The sequence below is a fragment of the Talpa europaea genome (genome assembly GCF_964194135.1).
Source record: "Talpa europaea genome assembly, chromosome: 13".
In the NCBI taxonomy this organism is placed as follows: domain Eukaryota; kingdom Metazoa; phylum Chordata; class Mammalia; order Eulipotyphla; family Talpidae; genus Talpa; species Talpa europaea.
Window position 1 is genome coordinate 32,836,604 of NC_140080.1, and position 20,311 is coordinate 32,856,914.

At 34.4% G+C, this 20,311-nt stretch overlaps 1 protein-coding gene across 2 annotated transcripts; it reads left to right on the forward strand.

Moving 5' to 3' along the window:
* Positions 1-1,937: 1,937 nt before the first annotated feature.
* MATR3 (matrin 3) lies at positions 1,938-18,933 on the forward strand (the record flags this gene model as incomplete). Of its 2 annotated transcripts, none has more annotated exons than XM_084252469.1 (14): positions 1,938-2,849; positions 7,509-7,570; positions 8,426-8,467; positions 8,808-8,920; positions 9,517-9,569; positions 9,989-10,114; positions 10,885-11,010; positions 11,170-11,337; positions 12,264-12,395; positions 13,035-13,078; positions 13,164-13,533; positions 16,105-16,471; positions 16,971-17,092; positions 18,883-18,933. In XM_084252469.1, 14 exons carry the CDS (start codon positions 1,938-1,940, stop codon positions 18,931-18,933), a joined length of 2,688 nt encoding a protein of 895 aa, XP_084108595.1. The 2 variants fall into 2 exon arrangements, with proteins under 2 accessions (XP_084108595.1, XP_084108596.1); XM_084252470.1 differs by having other exon boundaries at positions 16,249-16,471.
* Between the last annotated feature and the right edge of the window lie 1,378 nt (positions 18,934-20,311).

The window sequence follows — 20,311 nt, forward strand, 5'->3', positions numbered from 1 at the left end:
AATAATTTGATCCTTTGAAAAACCCTCTAAAGGTTTTGATTTTTTTTTTTTTTAATAAAGAATACTTGGAATTAGAGGGTTCTACCAATGTTGACACTGTATTTCAATTGCCATTCTGTATGGCATTTATAAGACATATCAAAGAAACCTTCATCCAAAAAAGTCCACTTAACTCTTGTCTTTATTTTATTATTATTCTTTAAGCCTAAGTAGTTTACATAGTGGATCTCATCTAGAACTAGTTTCTTTGGTGTCTGTTCTCAAATTCATCTTTCTTGGTGTGCAAAAAACATCTTCTGTAATTCCAGTCACCTCTGAGAGCATTTTTGTGTCTTTTTAACTTTGTTACATCTCTCTGTAATATCTAAGTCTTGCCTGTAGCTTTAAAGAAGGTAATTCTTCTACCACTGTATTCATCCAGTGTTTCCTTGCTTTAATCTATCATTGATGGCATTGATCCCATAATAGACTGTTAATTGGATATTACCTGGTTTGCACGATAATAAAGTTTAATATGTTGAACCACCAGTGCTAGGAGTGTGGGTAATCAAGTGTACAAAGCTTAACTGAACAATACCGCTTAACAATTCTATAGCAAACAATTGAGGAGTTAATCTCTATATAAGTGTGATTATAAAATTGTTTCATCAAAGACGTTATGTACATCATTTAGTAATTTATGAGGGTCATGCAAATGCTTTGCAAATTCTTGAGTAACAATATCTGAGGTAAAATGATTTAATTAAGAGAATGAGTTCATCCAGAAACACATCTTGGGGGATTGTATTCAGAATTTAAATTTTCCAGGTAATTGGACTGTTCTTCAGAAAACTTTACAAAAATCTATGTAAGCAAGGGCCTTGTTTTCTTTCTTTTTTTTTTTTTCAAACCTGTTTTGAGCTCTAGCCATGCTGTAGCCCAGAACATTAAGTCAGCGAGAGCATTGATGGATGGTAATTTGGAGAGTTCACATCTTTAAATCCCCTATACTTCTGGTACCTGGGTATTTTCTTGGGATTCTCCTGGTTCTGTAGTGACTGTATTTGGTTCTCCTTCCCTTACAAGACTAGAAATGAAACAAGCACTGCCTCGTATAGATGGAAAGTAAGAAGGCAATTAGTTATGAGACTTAAATTTGTGCAGAAATCCTTAAACTGCAGGAAGTCACTTATTTTTCTTCACATCTGTCTTTACCTCAAATTGATTTTGCTGCATAAAGGTCTCAACTATTGTGTTTGGTCTTAGATCTTATACTAGGTACTTGACACTTAACGCCTTCATTTACTTGTGGTTTTACTTGGTTCTTTCTGATAGTGGTAATAGGTCTCATTTTCTAAAGCAGAATACAACTGATTCATCTTTGACTTGCTGACCTTGGTTTTTTTGTTTATTTTTAGTCTTCTGGAACTTAAGCATCATACAATAGGTTGTATTTTTATTCTTCTGAAAGAAGAGGCCCATCTATATTTTTATTGAAATTTTGATGTACTCAAACATCTAATCCATCAATTGAAATGTTTTTAAATTCAGTAATAAATTCCCTTTAGTAGTTAAACTTTAGCATGAAAGACTACTTTTTAAATATATGCAGGCTCTGCATACATCTGGAATCTGTTTGCTATGTAATAAATTCCTTGTAAGTTTGAGATCTTAAATGTTTTTTTTTTTTTAATCAACAATGATGCATAAGTTTTTTTTTTTCTAAAAAAAAACGGCATCTACTTAAAGGGATTTATGACTAAAATTGCTTATTTTTCTACAGAGTTGTCTGCTGGTTCTCAGCTTGAAGAAGATTCTACAGTCCTTATTGATCCTTTTTCTTGGCGTTACCATTTTTTGAAGCAAGTTAACTAGTTTTCTAGTTTGAGCTTTCTTTTTGGCCATCTTTAAAACAATTTTTTTTTTAATCTATAAACTAGACAAAAGCTAGTTCTACAATGTCCAAGTCATTCCAGCAGTCATCTCTCGGTAGGGACTCACAGGGTCATGGGCGTGACCTGTCTGCAGCAGGAATAGGCCTTCTTGCTGCTGCTACCCAGTCTTTAAGTATGCCAGCATCTCTTGGAAGGATGAACCAGGGTACTGCACGCCTTGCTAGTTTAATGAATCTTGGAATGAGTTCTTCATTGAATCAACAAGGAGCTCATAGTGCGCTGTCTTCTGCTAGTACTTCTTCCCATAATTTGCAGTCTATATTTAACATTGGAAGTAGAGGTCCACTCCCTTTGTCTTCTCAACACCGTGGAGATGCAGACCAGGCCAGTAACATTTTGGCCAGCTTTGGTCTGTCTGCTAGAGACTTAGATGAACTGAGTCGTTATCCAGAGGACAAGATTACTCCTGAGAATTTGCCCCAAATCCTTCTACAGCTTAAAAGGAGGAGGACTGAAGAAGGCCCTACATTGAGTTATGGTAGAGATGGCAGATCTGCTACACGGGAGCCGCCATACAGAGTACCTAGGGATGATTGGGAAGAAAAAAGGCACTTTAGAAGAGATAGTTTTGATGATCGTGGTCCTAGTCTCAACCCAGTGCTTGATTATGACCATGGAAGTCGTTCTCAAGAATCTGGTTATTATGACAGAATGGATTATGAAGATGACAGATTAAGAGATGGAGAAAGGTGTAGGGATGATTCTTTTTTTGGTGAGACTTCGCATAACTATCATAAATTTGACAGTGAGTATGAGAGAATGGGACGTGGTCCTGGCCCCTTACAAGAGAGATCTCTCTTTGAGAAAAAGAGGGGCGCTCCTCCAAGTAGCAATATTGAAGACTTCCATGGACTCTTACCGAAGGGTTATCCCCATCTGTGCTCTATATGTGATTTGCCAGTTCATTCTAATAAGGTGAGTTAATGCAACAGATACTTCTAATTTCTTTTACATTGTAGTGCCTATTCTGTATTTACCTATATCTTTTACTCTAATTCTATAGTCTGTTGACACTGAGTTGATCTAGAATTTTTATACTTTTGAGAACATTTATTTGGAAGGTAATTGTTTTTGGGCATTTTAAACCAGGGCTTTACATTAATACAATCTGCCTAGATTACTTCTGGCCACAAAGTTGTCATCCACTGGGATTATCTTGTTGGTTTTTGGCATCAATATGTTCTTCTTAATTACATATTTAAGCAGGTTTTTTGTCTGCTTTGTTGAATTGTTTTAAGTATTTTTTTTTTTTGCAATGTGCTCTGCCATTCAGGATGCTAGATTTCAGCTTTCCATCTGTCTTGATTGCTGATTTGTATGTAGTAAAGTATTCTTGAATAATTCTCTTTTTTTTCCTTATCTGTGGCTACAGGGAAAGAGTTAATGTAGAGCCCTGGTGTTTGTTTCAGTGTGTTTCATATTTTAGATTAGTTCATTCTTCCTTTTTTAATTTCCCTCTAACAAACTCTCATACTATGACTGAAATTTTTCATCATTTTTTTTCTCCTTTTCCACAACTTTCTTAAACATACTTCAAAACTCACTTTTTATTATCCCATATTGCATCTATCCCTTTAAAGACTTGGAAAAATCAACTGCAGTATCCTGCTCTGTGTTCCTCATAAGCATATTCTTTTTCTGGTTTAGGCTTAGACTTCTGGTACAGTCATTTGAGAGGGGAAAAAAATCGAATTCTTTGCTTTAATTTATCACATCTGGCAAAATGGGAACTTTTTCAAAATGCCCTTTTAAATATGATGTGCTTTCTCTTTCAGTGTTTTCAATATAACTCATTCTCACAGGTTTTTTTTTTTTCCCCCCCAATACATAGTGCTGTTGACTTAAGGTCAACATTATAGCACTCCACTAGCTTGATTTATGTAATCTCATAGTCCATTTTTCCTGATGTGTTGTATAGTATTCTCCTTAACTGAAATATGTTGCTACCATGAATTGACTTGGTGGTTACTATTACTGGGCTTTTTCTTTACAGTACCATCTGGAAGGGTCATTTTCTTTTCATACCTATTCCTTTTAAATACAATTTTCAGTGAGTATTGATTGTTTTTTTTTTTAGTAAATCAGATTTTTTAATATGTCCTATTTAAAAGTATTACCAGTCATTCCCTCTTCTGTGTTGTCTCAGATAATTAAAGAGGCTGTATTGTTTGACTTTACAGAGTACTTTGAAAAATCTTTTGATAGTGTTTCTTCGCTAAATACATATTTATAAAATATATAAATTAATAAATAGCCTAAGTACACAATAATTAATTCATATCCAAAATAATTAGTCATCAAATGCTAAGTTTAAGTCCATAAATTAATCTTTATTTATGAAATAGAAACCCAAACTTCAAGGTTTAGGTCCATTGCGAGTTGATTTTACTTAAACATTTCATTAAATTTGCGTGACTCGCAGTTTTTCCTGTTACTTGTATGTTTGCATAAATGACAGGGTGACCAATGTTTTCATATACGATCTCCAAATTCCAAGAAAATACTTGACTCAAATAAAAGTCTAAGGGACTTAAAATCTCTGTTACTGAAGTCATCATAAATGAAAAAGTGTTGTTAGCAATTTGCTTGTCCTGACTTTGAGCAGTAATTTAACCTTTGCTGCATACATATTTCAGAAAACTAGTTAAGAAATAAAAAAGGAAAACCACGAGAGGACTTCAGTCAGAAAAGTTTGATTTTATATGTGACTCTAAATCATATTTTGCCACATTCTAGTTTCTGAACAACCATACTAATAAAAAATAACATAATGTGATCTAGATTAACAAAGGAACAATTTAATGATACTTGCTGAAACTTTGAATTCAAAAGTAAGATTGCTTACCCCGTTGCAAGAGGTACTTTTAACCTGTAAAAATGGTTACACTAACTAATTTTGGTATCCTGTTACAGAATTGGAAACATATAAAAATTATTTTAGAGCCCCTTTGACTTAAAAATTATGGTGTTTGTAGAATGGACCAATTTTAAGAAGTTGAAGTACCTAGGTTCTCAATGTATTCAAGCTTCCTTAACATAACTGATATTCCTGGTTATCTGCATTTTTCGGGGGGGGGTGGAAATAGTCACTTAGAAGTGGTCCTTTCTCATTTTATAACTGATGAACAATGGCTTGAGAAATTTCCTTTTGTGAAAGTAGACAATGAAAAAATTTTAAACATTTCATCCTGCTCTCTGGTATTGCTGCATAACTTGGAAAATCTGTTCATTTCACTTAATGGTAACAGTTAGCCTTACATGATCAGGACTTCTTCTTACTATAGACTTGCAGGTGAAAAAACCATCTAATTTGTCATCATTATTTTTTATATTTTAAGTGACTTTCAGTGATACTGTTGCTTTTATTTCTTTCTAGGTCATTTTAGACTATCAAGTTGCTTTTCTACACAACCTCAGACTTCCCTCAAATTCCTTCACTTAAAGAAAACTGCCCACTACAGCCCTTTCACTGTCTTGTCACTTGAGTTCATGTTTTTCTTTTTAGTATTTTTCTAGAAGCCATTAAGTTATTCTTTATTCTGCCATCCCAGAAAGTCTCTCCAAATAATCCTTTCTTTATAACTTAGTTATCTCAAAGACATCAAGGTGAATGTATTTTTCCTATAGAACTTCTGAATTCAAAAAGCGAATCCTTATTCTTTATTAATCTGATGTGAGAGTTATCTTAGTGTATAGAATTCAAGGACATAGGTTTTTAAAAAATCCTTACACCAAATATAAAAAAAATAAGATGTGGTAGTGCAGATTAGTAATGGGTGTGTTTTGGGAGGTACTTAACTGATTCTTTTATCTTGGTCTGCCTTGTACTTTGAAAGACCATACTTTTACCATAAATTACAACCTTTAAAAAAGCATGGGGTGGTGGATATAAATAATTTTGCTTCGCCTAAATAACCCTTTTCCATCTACTACAAATTAGAAGTATGCCTAATAGGGTGGCTTATATTCCTCTCCCAAAAGATTACTTCTCAAGTTTGTTTTAAATAGAATCTGAATACTTTTAGTTCAGAAAATTCGAAGTTAAAGTATGTTTACTCCCTCTTTGTGAACTTGAGCTATGGCGCCTTTTGCTTGCAGCCATTTAAAAAGTGGCCTCCAACAAGTCAGTGGTCTATTGCTTTAGCAAGTACAAGTTTTCTGTATCCTAAATAGCTGAATGTAGGGCCAGCTGAAGAGATTGCTTCGTGTTCCTTATCCATTAGCCATTACCTTAAAAAAGACAATCTAATTTTGAGAGAGAATGCCCCCAGGTTATGAGGGTTGCGGTTCTGTTTGGATGTGTTCCATCTTAGTTCTTTCGTGGGATTTTAGTTAATTCTGTTAGGGCATAGGACTATATGTAAATTATTTAAATATAATCAATTAAAAAATAACCCCATTTATAAAATGCCATTCTGAAGTTTTTTGTTTTTTGTTTTCAAGTATTGCTTGGTAATTTGATTATTTAGTTCAGCTGAGAATTTCCCCCTTAAAAAAATTAGGTCTTGCCATGTTTTACATTCCAAATTGTATTAGATAGTGTGGATCTTAAAAAGGTGTGTCTCATTTTTGTGGGAATTTGTGAAACAGTATAGTAAAGCAGGAGTTGTGAAACAAGATCACTGTAATAATAGTTTACTTTTGAGCACTTTGTGTGCCTGGGAATGTTTTGATAACAGTTTTACCTTCATTAATTTACATTTCAGAAAACCTAGGAGAATATTGAATCACAGTGAATTTTAAATAACTTTGGGAATAGAATTTAGGCAGTCTGGCAGCAGAACCTATTTTCTTACATTGCCTAAAATGTTAATTATTTATATGTGGATTTTTTTTCCTAAAAGAAGTTTTATTTGCATAATGGGGGAAATTAATCCCCTCAAATTTAAAAGAACCACAGAGGAACCAAATATTGATGGAATCTAATGCTTTTCTCCCTAAAATTTGGAAACAGGCATTTCTGAAATTTTCTTCTTTACTTTTGGGAAATATAATGGGAATTAAGTTTTATAATAAGTGGGGAACATTTTCTAGAAAGATCATTCCTATTGAATCATTTTTGCTTTTTTATGCTGTAGTACACTTGTAAAACACCTCATGCTGGATGAATATCAAAAATTATATTTTTATCAAATTCACAATTACAGCATATATTTTTCTAAAAATGTAGCTGTAAGTATTGATGTTTTCATATATTTAGAGTGCTGTAAATTAAGAGCAATTCTGATTATATATGACACGAATGATTCAATTTGGTCCACAGCAGAAATTAATGTCTAGCTGATTTCAAGGTCAGTTAAGATTTTTTGATCTTTATTAACTTTGTCTTTCCCTGTCAGATCTGTTAGTATGTTAACCGAGTTAGCCAGTTTTTCCAAGAATGTGCATGGCGTATTTGAGGGCAGGATCAAGCTATAAGGATTCAGAGACTTGCTTAAAATAATTCCTGAATGGGCACTTGTGTCTGCAGCCTATGATGTTGCATATAGATTGGCATCCTAGAGTCTAAATCGTTCAAATGAAAATATTTTAACTATTTATTTTTGTTAATTCTACTAATTTACTTTGCTGCAGGAGTGGAGTCAACATATCAATGGAGCAAGTCACAGTCGTCGATGCCAGCTTCTTCTTGAAATGTAGGAGTTTGAAATACCTTTAAAGCATCCTTATCGTGAATCAGAAGCAGCCACTGATTGGTTTGGGGGAGTTCATCATTTATTTGTAATACCCACAATTATTACTACATAGCTGATACTGTCTAGGAGTACTAAGTATAAAGCACATGTTCAGATCTGGCATCTTACATGGAACATTACATGCAGTGATAGTGGTACTTTATTACCTAACAATTACAAATCAAAATAATTTTTAATAGACTTAAGGATAGCCTTTGATACATAGAACAGATTCATAATAATATTTTCAGTAATAATAATAGATGCCCTAAAAATACCATAAGAAGGAGTGGGAAAAGAGAGTTGTTAGAAGTCACAAGTTGTTAAGCAACTTGTAAGCAATCCTTCTGGATGTATTTTTTGTTTTTGAAATACCTTTGCTTCTGAGTTTAAGCTATTTGAGTGAAATAGAATTCCTAAAAAATCTCCCTACTTAAGTAGTCGTAATCCCCATTGTTCACTGAAGTGGCAGTTTTCACGTATGCCTAGCTCAGATGGAGCTGTCCTGTCTTTCTAGTACCACAACGTGTTCTATACTTGGTATGTAATACTGGAGGAGGGAAATTGGTCAGTAAACAAATAGAAATAATTTCAGCATACATTACTTACATTTCAAGCAATACAGAACAAGTTTATTTTCATTAATTTAGATAATTGAGCTTCTGAAGTTTTTCTTTGGAAATATGACGTTTGAAAATATTTCTAACATTTAGACTCATAGCTTTACTAATAAGTCTCTTATTTTAAAGGCCAATCAAGGCTACTTTCTGAAAAGGACAGTTTTATTTTAAAGTTTATTTTCTGGTCTTTTTAAAGCTACCCAGAGTGGAATCCTGACAATGATACAGGACACACAATGTAAGTTAAAATTTTTAAGCTATTATTTGTATTGGAGATCAATGTAAGGAACTCAGGTTAAACTTTCAACATTTCATAAACAAAATTATTTTCTGATTTTCTTAATTGAAAATGTAAAATGAGTGTAAGTCACTGGGTAAAAGAATTTTTTACAAACCATATTATGTAGTCATTTTTATCTTGCAGCTATTATTTTAGATTTTCCCCTATAGTTACTTCACACATAAATGCCTTTAAAGAGTAAATTATCATGGTCATTCAAGGGCATGTTAACAGTGACTTAATTGTTTCTGATGAGCTTCTTTATCATGATTTATGGTTTATGTCTTCACATTACTAGGGGCGATCCATTCATGTTGCAGCAATCCACAAATCCAGCACCAGGAATTTTGGGACCTCCACCTCCCTCATTTCATCTTGGGGGACCAGCAGTTGGACCAAGAGGAAATCTGGGTGATTATAAAATTCATGTTATTATAAAATTCATGTTACCTTTCTCTCAGAACTTTTTTTTTTTTTTTTTTTTATAGAGGCATGCTTTTATTTATTTGTTTGCTGGTTTGTTTGTTTGTTTTTGTTTATACATGCACTGGGTACAGTCAGAAGCGCGGGAGGGTGAGAGAATTCACCAGAGCCAGAGCGGGGAGCAGAGCAGGCAGAAGGACCGAAGTACACTGCTGAGGGGAGCAGCGGGCGGCAGGAGAGGTCTGCACGCCATGTGGGACCCTCCTCTGGTGGCCGGGGAGCAGCCGGGGATCGAACCGGCGCCGCAGAGGCCGCGCGCAGTTTCGCAACCCAGCGCTCAACCGCTGCGCCACCGGGGAGGCCCTCTCTCAGAACTTTTACCATAAAAATTAATCTAGTATACATAGACAAAAGAAAGTTAATTGAAAATGTTATTCAGAAGTAACATCGCATGAAAAGACATGGTTACTTATATATTTGTAATTTTCTTGATTTGTTAAAAGAGGTCATGTTTTCAGTTAAAATAACCTGTTAAAGCAAGTGTATAAATTTCAAGACTAAAAAACATGCTTTTCCCTATAAAGGTGCTGGAAATGGAAACCTGCAAGGACCAAGACACATGCAGAAAGGCAGAGTGGTCAGTACTACAGCTCTTAAATTTACAGTATTTGCTCTTTGGGGGGAATGTTAAATGGTTTTCTTAAATCCCTGCTAATTGGATCTTAGCCCCTTTGGTCAGAGTTAAAATTTTAATCTTCTGTGTCCATAGATATCCTCGCCTTCATTCAGTCTTAAGAACTTTGTTATTCAGTTACATATGTAATATTCAATTTAAAAATCAATGTTCAGTCTGTTTCCTAAAACCGTGAGATCTACCCCTGTGACATTTAATTTCCTGTGTAGATTTTAAATTTTGTAGAATGTTATGAGTTGTTCTTTCAAAAACTTAATCTGTTCTGATTAACTATAAACAGTAGAATTTCTAATGCATAACCTGTTACATAACTACTTTTAAAGAGACATATTGATTTAATTTTTTCCCCCCTTAATGGATAGGAAACTAGCCGAGTTGTCCACATTATGGATTTTCAACGAGGGAAAAACTTGAGATACCAGTTATTACAGCTGGTGGAACCATTTGGAGTCATTTCAAATCATCTGATTCTAAATAAAATTAATGAGGTATGAGTTGAAATAATAATTTATTTCCTAAAGGGATCACATGATTTTGTGTTAGAAAAAGAATTCACTGTAATCGTAAATGAATATGGAATGTGATAGGGGAAAAGCCAGTAATAGTTGAAGCATGTCAGTAATAGTAAATTTTAACTGATGGATTATTAATAGCTTTATAAGTTATGATCCCTAAGTAGTAAAATTCTTACTGTTATACTCCTGTAAGAACTATAAAAGATAAGTCTGTGAAGAGCTATTCCAGATTTTTACCGAAAGAATGCCAATTTTTTTTTTAAAGATTTGTTTGTTTGTTGTTTGTTTATACAAGAACCGGGGTACAGGCCAGATGTGCGGGAGGGTGAGAGGTTTCACCAGAGACAGAGCTAGTAACAGAACAGGCAGACTGACAAAATACACTGCTGAGGGGAACAGCGGGCGATACAGGAGAGGTCTGTCCCACCATGGGGGACCCTCACCGGCCAGCTGGGATCAAACCAGCACTGCAGAGGTTTTGGACAGTTTCACAGCGCTGCACTCATCTGCCTGCGCCACCAGGGGAGGCCCAAGAATGCCAAATTTTTTAAATCCACTAGGCATAATCAGTGATAAACTAGTTTACTAGCACGAAGATTATAAAATCTGAGGTGGCCTTTAATAGTGAGTTAGCAGTGTTGGTCTTCTGCTTTTAGGTTCTTGAAAATGGTTTCTATTTAATGATTAAAATATATCTGGAAAGTCATTGAGCAGTGTTTTTGAAATTTTTTGTGCAATTTCAGGCATTTATTGAAATGGCAACCACAGAAGATGCTCAGGCTGCAGTGGATTATTATACAACCACACCAGCATTAGTATTTGGCAAGCCAGTGAGGGTGCATTTATCACAGAAGTATAAAAGAATAAAGGTAATTTCATTTTTTCCATATTATGAGCCATTTAATGCATCATTTTAATATTTAAAATTATTGTGTGATAACATGGTTAATAATCTTAACTACTAAGTAATAATTAGAGCATACCACGAACGTTTGACTTACCTTTTTCCTACCCATATTTTATTAAAGAAACCTGAAGGGAAGCCAGACCAAAAGTTTGATCAGAAGCAGGAGCTTGGACGAGTGATACATCTCAGCAATTTACCTCATTCTGGCTATTCTGACAGTGCTGTCCTCAAACTTGCTGAGCCTTATGGGAAAATAAAGAATTACATACTGATGAGGATGAAAAGTCAGGTAATACACATGTGGAGGTTTTGTGAAAGATTATTTCTCATTTTTTTTTTTAAATATCATTTATGATAGTGATGGGGGAGTAATTTTCTTACAAGTTTTCTTAGCTCAGCAGTGGTAAGTGGTGATTTTAAGTGATGGGAGAAGCATAAGGAAAGCATTGAATAGGTAATTGAAAAAATAGAAAGTGGGAAGTAAAGATCTCTTTGCTGTAGTAATACTATTTGTTTCTATGAATTACTTCCAAAAATTTTTTATGTATGTATGGTATGCTTTTTTTTTTTCTTCCAGTTGTAATGTGTCATTACTGCTTTCTACTTTATACATGATTCTCTTAAATGAACTTTAATGTATTTAACTAGTTTTTAACTACAATGTTGCTGCTATGGACTTTGCAGCATGTGAATTTTTGCATATTTCTATGCATAAAATTTCAGAATTGGGATTCTGAATCCTAATACTAGCTTAATTTTGATACAAAATGTTCTTTCAAAGAGAGTGCCATTTTGTAGTCAAACTAGCATTGTCTGAGAATGCTTTGCACTGGATATTACAGACCTTTCAAATTACATGATTTTAATTTAATGGATAGATTGTTAAATGTACAGTTTTCATTTAAAAATTTCAGAATAAGGAAAGCATTTTTTTTTTCTTTTAGCCTCTTTATTGAGGTCATTTTAAGTTTAATCTTTCAGGCATTTTAAATTTTTGTTTTTTCATTATTTTGAGTAACCTTATATGCCATTCCTTTGTAAATCTGACAAATTGTACTTATGTATTGGATCATTTAACTTTTACCACTGTCTCTCTGTTAAAGATTAAATTTTCCTCGCACAGGTGGATAGAAAAAAATAGTACTGCTCTATATTGTTCTCTGAAAAATAATGTCTTATGTTTTCTTTCTTTCTTTCTTTCTTTCTTTTTTTAAGGCCTTTATTGAGATGGAAACCAGAGAAGATGCAATGGCAATGGTTGACCACTGTTTGAAAAAGGCCCTTTGGTTTCAGGGAAGATGTGTAAAAGTTGACTTGTCTGAGAAATATAAAAAATTGGTACTAAGGGTATGTAGTATTTGATTTGTCATAATTAAATAGCTAATTTTTGTGTATGTTAAGCCACAACATTTTTTTTTAAGATTTATTTATTTATGCATACAGAGCTGGGGTATAGACCAGAGATGGGGGGGGGGGTAAGAGGATTCACCAGAGACAGTGGGGAACAGAACAGGCAGCTTGACTGAAATACACTGCTGAGGGGAGCAGCGGGGCGAGTCAGGAGAGGTTTGCTGTGCCATGTGGGTTTCTCCCTGGCTGGCTGGGGATTGAGCACGTGCTGCAGAGGCTACAGACAGCTTCATGGGTTGCATTTTAACCCCTTGCGCCACCAGGGAGGCCCATGCCACAACATTCTTATCTAGACAGTAGCACTTTTTTTTTTTACCTGATATTCTGTGAAAAATACCTTTATTGCTTTTATATAAAATTTTGTTTAAAACAAAGTTCTGGCAGAATGTTTGAAAGAATGCCCTACTCTATTGGAACTGCTGGCTTTATAGGTAAATTATTAGAAATGCTCACATGAATCAAATGAACATTTAGTTGGCTATGTAAAGGATGATCGGTTATTAATTGGATAATTGTACATCCACAAATGCGTATTTCTAGTACATTTATTCAACTTTGAAAAATTTTGTCTTCCAGATTCCCAACAGAGGCATTGACTTACTGAAAAAAGATAAATCTCGGTAATTTCATTATATGTGTGTATTCTTACTATTAAACTTTTGTATTCCAGCTCAGGAAAATTGAAGTTTATGTTTTTTATTTCAGAAAAAGATCTTATTCTCCAGATGGCAAAGAATCTCCAAGTGATAAGAAATCCAAAACTGATGGTTCCCAGAAGACTGAAAGTACAACTGAAGGTAAAGAACAAGAAGAGAAGTCAGGTGAAGATGGTGAAAAAGATACAAAAGATGACCAGGCAGAACAAGAGCCTAACATGCTGCTTGAATCTGAAGATGAGCTGCTTGTAGATGAAGAAGAAGCAGCAGCACTTCTAGAAAGTGGCAGTTCAGTGGGAGATGAGACTGACCTAGCTAATTTAGGTGATGTGGCTTCTGATGGGAAAAAGGATCCTTCTGACAAAGCTGTGAAAAAAGAGGCAAGCACTTCAGCAGCTGCAAAGAAAAAGCTTAAAAAGGTAAAGGAAGATTTTAAATTGACTTATAATAGAGAACTGGTTTGGATAGATGTTTCATATTATTGCCCCTGGCAGGGTTAGAGAAAAAGAACTAAGTCATTTAGAAAAATGGCATTACAACCATGACATAAAAATTTAAGCTCTGCTATGAATAGATTAAATAGGGCTTTTTTAATTTTAGTTTCAAAAAATTTTGCAAAGGGAGCTTTGTAATAAATAGAATTCTTAAAACTGTATATTTATGTATGTTATAGTGGGTTACTGTGTATATAAGTATTGTTAGGCAGCCTTATGGGTGGTTCAGTTTTGGCTTTGTATAAGATGGGATATGAGTTTGCCATTAGTTAACTGACCCATGGCAAAAAAAAAAAGTATCTCTGGTATAAGGACTTAAGAATTAGAGCATTAAAATGTCTCTGAAGTCCCTTCCTAATTGATTCTTTCTGAGCAACATTCAGAGTTAGAAAACTAATACATACTTCCATATTTTGATGGCTTAGTCAAATAACTTGTTATTTTTTGGCTGGAGTAGATGACTGTGGCCATATATGTTTTCACACAAGCCGATAATTATTGAACATTATCTACTATAGAAAATTTTAAAGCTCTATATACTGAATTGCCTTATTCTCACAATAAAAAACCATATTCAGTAGGTAACTTTTTTCTTTTTTTAATTTAAAGATTGATTAAATTTATTTATGCATATAAGAACTGAGATACAGGCCAGAGGCATGGGGGGGGGTGAGAGGATTCACCAGAGAGATTGGGGAACAGTACAGGCAGATTGACTAAAAGTACACTGTTAAGGGGAGTAGCATGCAAGTCAGGAGAGGTCTGCTGCACCATGTGGGTTAGCTCCCTAAGCGGGGGGATCGAATTCATGCTACAGTGGCTGCGGAGAGCTTCATAGGTTGCGTCTTTTTTGTCTTTTTAAGATTTATTTTTTATTTATACAAGAACTGGGGTATAGGCCAGAAGTGCGGGAGGGTGAGAAGATTCACCAGAGACAAAGCGGGGAACAGAACAGACAGACTAATGAAATATACTGCTGAGGGGAGCAGTGGGCACGACAGGAGAGGTCTCCTCACCATGTGGGTTGCTGCGAGGCCGGCGGGGATCAAACCGGCACTGCGGAAGCCACGGGCAGCTTCACAGCGCTGCGCTCAACCACCTATGCCACCAGGAAGGCCCTTCATAGGTTGCGTCTTAACCTCTTGTGCCACCAGGGAGGCCTTCAGTAGGTAACTTTGATACCTCCTCTTTTTTTTTTTTTTTTAAATAATTTTCTCCCTCCCTCTGCCAAAGGACATCTTTTCTTTGATTCTTAAGAACTTAGCTCCTTTACTTGGGCTTTGGGACATTGTGGGGCAGCACCCACAGGTTTATAGCAAGATAGGAAGTTCTTCCAGTCATCTTGAGAATAGTTCTGACTACCTCGACATAAACGGCAAAGCCCACACGATAATATAACTTCACATGTAGCTTGGGAAAGCACACAGACATTAAAGAGACTTATTTGGATATGGCCCAGACGTCTGGGCCGTCTACTTGTTTTAAATGACAGGTTCTTAATAGCTTTGTCCTTGGGCATGCATTGGGCACTGTGGTACAGTGAATAGACGGCATGTGGCTGTCTATATTTTTTTTTTGACAGGACTATTAGTTTTTCTTTTCTTGGTGATTCTGGAAGCAAGGACCTAAAACAACTTTATATTCATATCGTGAATGAGGACAGTGAGGCATGGACAAGTTGAATATATTGTCCATGGTCTGGGGCTAGAAGGGATGATATGCTCAGTGAAATAAGTCAGAAGGAAAAAGAAAAATATTAGGTGGTTCACTTACAGAAGAAATAGAGGAAAACCAAGCTAAGGGTTAAAAAAAAAAGACAAAACTTGGCAGGCAAACTAAAGATCTGAGGCATACAGCAGGGGAAGAGAGTAGGAGAGGGGTCAAAACAGAAGGGAAGAGCACAAGGAACTATGGTGATGGCACATGGGTGTTGTGGTGGTGGAAGATATATGGGATCTACACCTGAGGGGGGAAATCAAATATTGTACCAAAATGAACAATGTAAGAAAATTTAAAAGTTCAATCAAAAATAAAAAGTTCGCCAAGGAAAAAAAATTGCCCGTGGTCATACTGCTAAGTGACAGCCAAAATGAAAATCTAGATGTTTGATTTTTTTTTTTTCTTGTAAATCACTAAAGTAGTTTAGACTGAGTGTTCTCTAAAAAGAGTTTTCCCTTAAGATACTGTTTGCCATGGTATATCATTCAATTACTTGATAGAATTCCTGGCAACACTGTAGTCTGAGAAATCATAGAATATGAAGATACTTACATCATTATTTTTTACTCTGTGTGTGAGGCAAGGCTTCCACTACATAGTTTTAAAGTAAGCTAAGTTTTTTTTAAATCAGTGACTCTTGGGAGAGAGAGAAAAAAGTCAGTATTTGGAGAGAATGAATAAAGAAAAAGACGCTACTATCCCTTTCCCTTCAAGTAAAACAAACGGAAGGGATTCTGCAGGATAATTGTTGCAGAGTAAATTTGTCTTTCTTAACAGCGTCGTTTCCCAGGGAGTATGGAAGGTTTTGTCACTCTAGATGAGGTTGGTGATGAGGAAGATTCGGAGCTTCAGAAACTTCGTAAATCGGGCATGGCATTTAGATCTGGTGACAAAAATGATGATGGTTTGGTTGAAATTAAGGTGGACAAGATCGAGGAACTTGATCAAGAAAACGATGCAGCGTTGGAAAATGGAATTAAAAATGAGGAAAATACAGAACCAGGCGCTGAATCTGCTGAGAATGCTGATGATCCCAACAAAGATGCAAGTGAAAATGCAGATGGCCAAAGTGATGAAAACAAGGAGGACTATACAATTCCAGATGAGTATAGAATTGGACCATATCAGCCCAATGTTCCTGTTGGTGAGATTTAAGACTTTGTTGTTCTTCTCTCACCCTCCCCTAAACTTTTAAAAAATAAGATTTTAAAATTGGTCTTACTAAGCTCTGATAACATTTTAAATTAACTTTCTTTGTGCAGAACAATTTGTAAATCTTAATATATTTACTCTTCCTCTTAGACCTTTCCTGAATTTGTATTATCTTTTGTTACCATTCTACAATAGGCTCTTGTTCCTCCTCAAAGATTTCTGAGTATGTCACATTGCTTTCTGTTTTATCTGCTATATTTCTGCCTTTTAAGAATACTATTAGGTGGGACCTAATCAATTTAAGTACATACTATCAACTAATAAATGTCCAGGTTTGTTTTGTTTTCATTTTGTTTTAGCTTAGGCCATATTGGACTTCTCAGAAATGTTATCTCATTCAAATTATATTGACAGGAAAAAAAAAAGATTTGAGAACACTAATTAAAATCTTTAGTTTACTGAATTTGTAAGAATGTATGTTTGTGTTCTAGGTATAGACTATGTGATACCTAAAACAGGGTTTTACTGTAAGCTGTGTTCACTCTTTTATACAAATGAAGAAGTTGCAAAGAATACTCATTGCAGCAGCCTTCCTCATTATCAGAAATTAAAGGTAAGGCTGAATCTAAGAGAGGAGAGTTCTTTTGTGAAAACTAACAAATCATGTAAGTTTATCAAAAGTAAATTGTGTAGTACCTTCTGTGGACTCAGCTCAATGCTTTTTCCTGGAGATAACATTTTTCTCTCTTTATTAATGGGCCTTAAGCAGTTAATGAGTTCCAGAAACATCTGTTGAGCCTCTTTCTGTAGTACACTCTAATTAAACAATGACCATTTTGTAATTTCTAACCATGTGATAAATTATAAACTAATTTTTCTAGTTTGAAAGATTTGGAAGGCCTGATAGCCAAGTGAAATAATAACCTTTCAGCTTTATAAAGTACCATGTCCTTCTTCATACTTGATTTTTAGTGACTTTATTATTAATAATTACACTGCATTGTTTTATGACTAACAATATAAATAAAAAAGGATAAATTAATAAAGCACAATGTAATAAATAACATTCCTATTTGGATATATTGAAATTTGATATTTTAATTATTTCTCTAAGGCCTAAGTATTGAAATAATGCAAAAAACTTTAGGAACTTGTAATTGTAGATAAGTTTTTATTTTTTTCACATGACTTTGTTATTCAGTTACCAAACTCGACCTATGTGTTGACTAGATAGATAGATATCCTTGAATTTAGGAAATAATTCTAGTTCTTGATTTGTCACACAATGGCCTGTTGTAAGTGTTCTTGCTGCTTATGTCATTATGAATATGGAGTTTCAAAAATAGCAGCAATTTAATATATTTTATCTTGTTTGATATTGTCGTTTTGAGGGCAGAAACTGTTACCTAGAATACTGAAATACTATAAAACTGGGCTCTGGGTGCTTAACGATTAAAATAATCTTTCTGGTATTTTCTAGCTATTGTAGTTTTCTAGATATTTGTTCTACTGAACTCTTTATTATTTTCTTCTATTTCCTTCTATTTTTAACTTTGTTTAAAAGTTATTATACAGTACAATATCTTGCTAATGGTCAATGATTTGACACCTTCCTAACTGGGGTTTTTTCTGCCTCCCCTTGTAAAGGATGTAATTGCTTTTAATCTCATCAACTTGCAGTAATTATACAGTTGATAAATTCCAACCAAAAGTAATTTGTTATTTTAGATTAGAATTTTGAATTTTTTTTGTGCTTCCATTAATCTCTTAACAGATCTCAGGTGTCCAAGAACTAGATGTTCCAGGTCTAATACAGGGGTCAGCAAGCTGTATCCGCAGACCATTTGCCCTGCTTTCGTAAAGTTTTGTTTGGAACGCAGCGGAAACCTTTCCTTTTTAAGTATTGTCAATGGTTGCTTCTATTGCTGTAATGCAGAATTAAGTAGTTTTCAACAAAGACTAAATGGCCCACATACCTAAAATACTTTATTACTGGCCCTTTAAGAAAATGCTTGCCCGCTTTTTATAGTGGGAAGGGCATTAAATAAATAACATGTCATTTTTAACAGATCTGTTTTCTTGGAGGAGTTGTTCTTTGATGTCACTGTGGTCTTTACTCATTTCCGTAAGTTAGGGTTAATTGCATATTGAAATAACCAATTTTCCTTTCTTTTTTTTGTCTCTTCCCCCGTGCTTTATTAGGTATCCTCCAAACCAGTTTAGTTCTGCTAATTGAATAATAAAAATGACTGCATCTTTGCAATACTGATGAGGTTATAATTAAATCACACTCTAGTCCTTAAACTTAGTTGGGAGAATATTTTATTTTGGTGCTAATCCATTTGTTACGTTTTTCTTAGATGACTTTAATCCCTACAAATTAAAAAAATTTCTTTTTTCCAGAAATTTCTGAATAAATTGGCAGAAGAACGCAGGCAGAAGAAGGAAGCTTAAGATGTGCAAGAAGCTAATGATTTCAAAGAAAATAACGGTTCTTTGTTTTTAATGTTAACCTTTTTTAAATACAATACTGTAGTTAGAAGAAAACTATTGTACTCTTTTGTTTTAGTGGCAAAATAATAGATGTCTGTTCATGTGTTAAGTGTTATAGCAAAATTACATACATGGTTAAGTTAAAGAAGAGTTGTTTTTGTTTATTCAGAATGGTAACAGACAAGTAATTTGTAGAGACTGATTTCGTAAGCTACTTAAGACAACTTGCACCACTAAGATATGTTGAACCAGAGAAATGAAATTTAGTGATTCCAGGCTTCAAAGAAATGTCAAACTTTTGAGTCCATTCAATAAAAAACAAAACCAATTGTATTTTTATTACTTTCATCTGAAACATTCCACATTTTAACCTGAGCCTTGCAGGCTTTTCATTTGGAGTTGGAAGCTTTTTTGGTTGTGTTTTGCTTTTGGAGATCTTCATTAATATGAGAGTCGCAATTAAAATGCAGGTGCAGTTTTCTTTTATTGTCATGCTGTTGTTTAGGTAATAAGTAAATTGGCTTTAGATTTTGTAATTTTTTCCCTAAGTTCCTGCTAGATTTCGTATTCTAGTAGTCAATGTATTTTCAGTGAAATGTAAAAATTCCCGTTCTCTTTGACCAGTATTAATTTCTTGAGATCACATTGCTTGTCACTTGAATCCTGTAGCTGTCATACATATGGTATAAGCAAGATTTGATTTTTTGAAGTGTGTAGACCATCTCTTCATATTTTCAAGATGTAATTTTACATTTCTGCATTTTAAAGTTTGGCCGTAATCTAGACGCACGCTTCTAATTCATATACCTGCACATGTGACCTTTGTGAACAGAAATTTGCATGTATAATCTGTGTTTACTTGTAACTTTCTGGTTATATACTGCTTATATCTGTGGATTCAAGTTTCTGAAGTGAATACCAATAAAAAAAAACCTAGGCCATGTTCATTGGTTATACATGTTTGGAATGTTAACCAATATATTTGTCAGTTGTGATTTTTATTCACTGTTACACATTTTTGCATGCTTTAACTAATTATTACTTTTTGAGTCTAGAGTGTTCTAAGGTTGCTACTAAAGATCTGAGTTTTAAAGTTTTTGGTGCTAAGTGGATTTCTTGTTCCTGTTACATAACTAAAAATTGGGCTATTTGGTTTTTTTTTTTTTCAACCAGACCTTAAAATGCTGAAAGTGAAAATATGTGAGAGCTCATGCTTAGACATATCTAAGTGTTCAACAAAAAAATTGGGAATATCAAGAATTCTACCAGCTTTTCAAAATATGGGATTCCTGTATAAGGGGTTATCTTTTGTCAAGAAATAAATTTATATTTAAAAAAA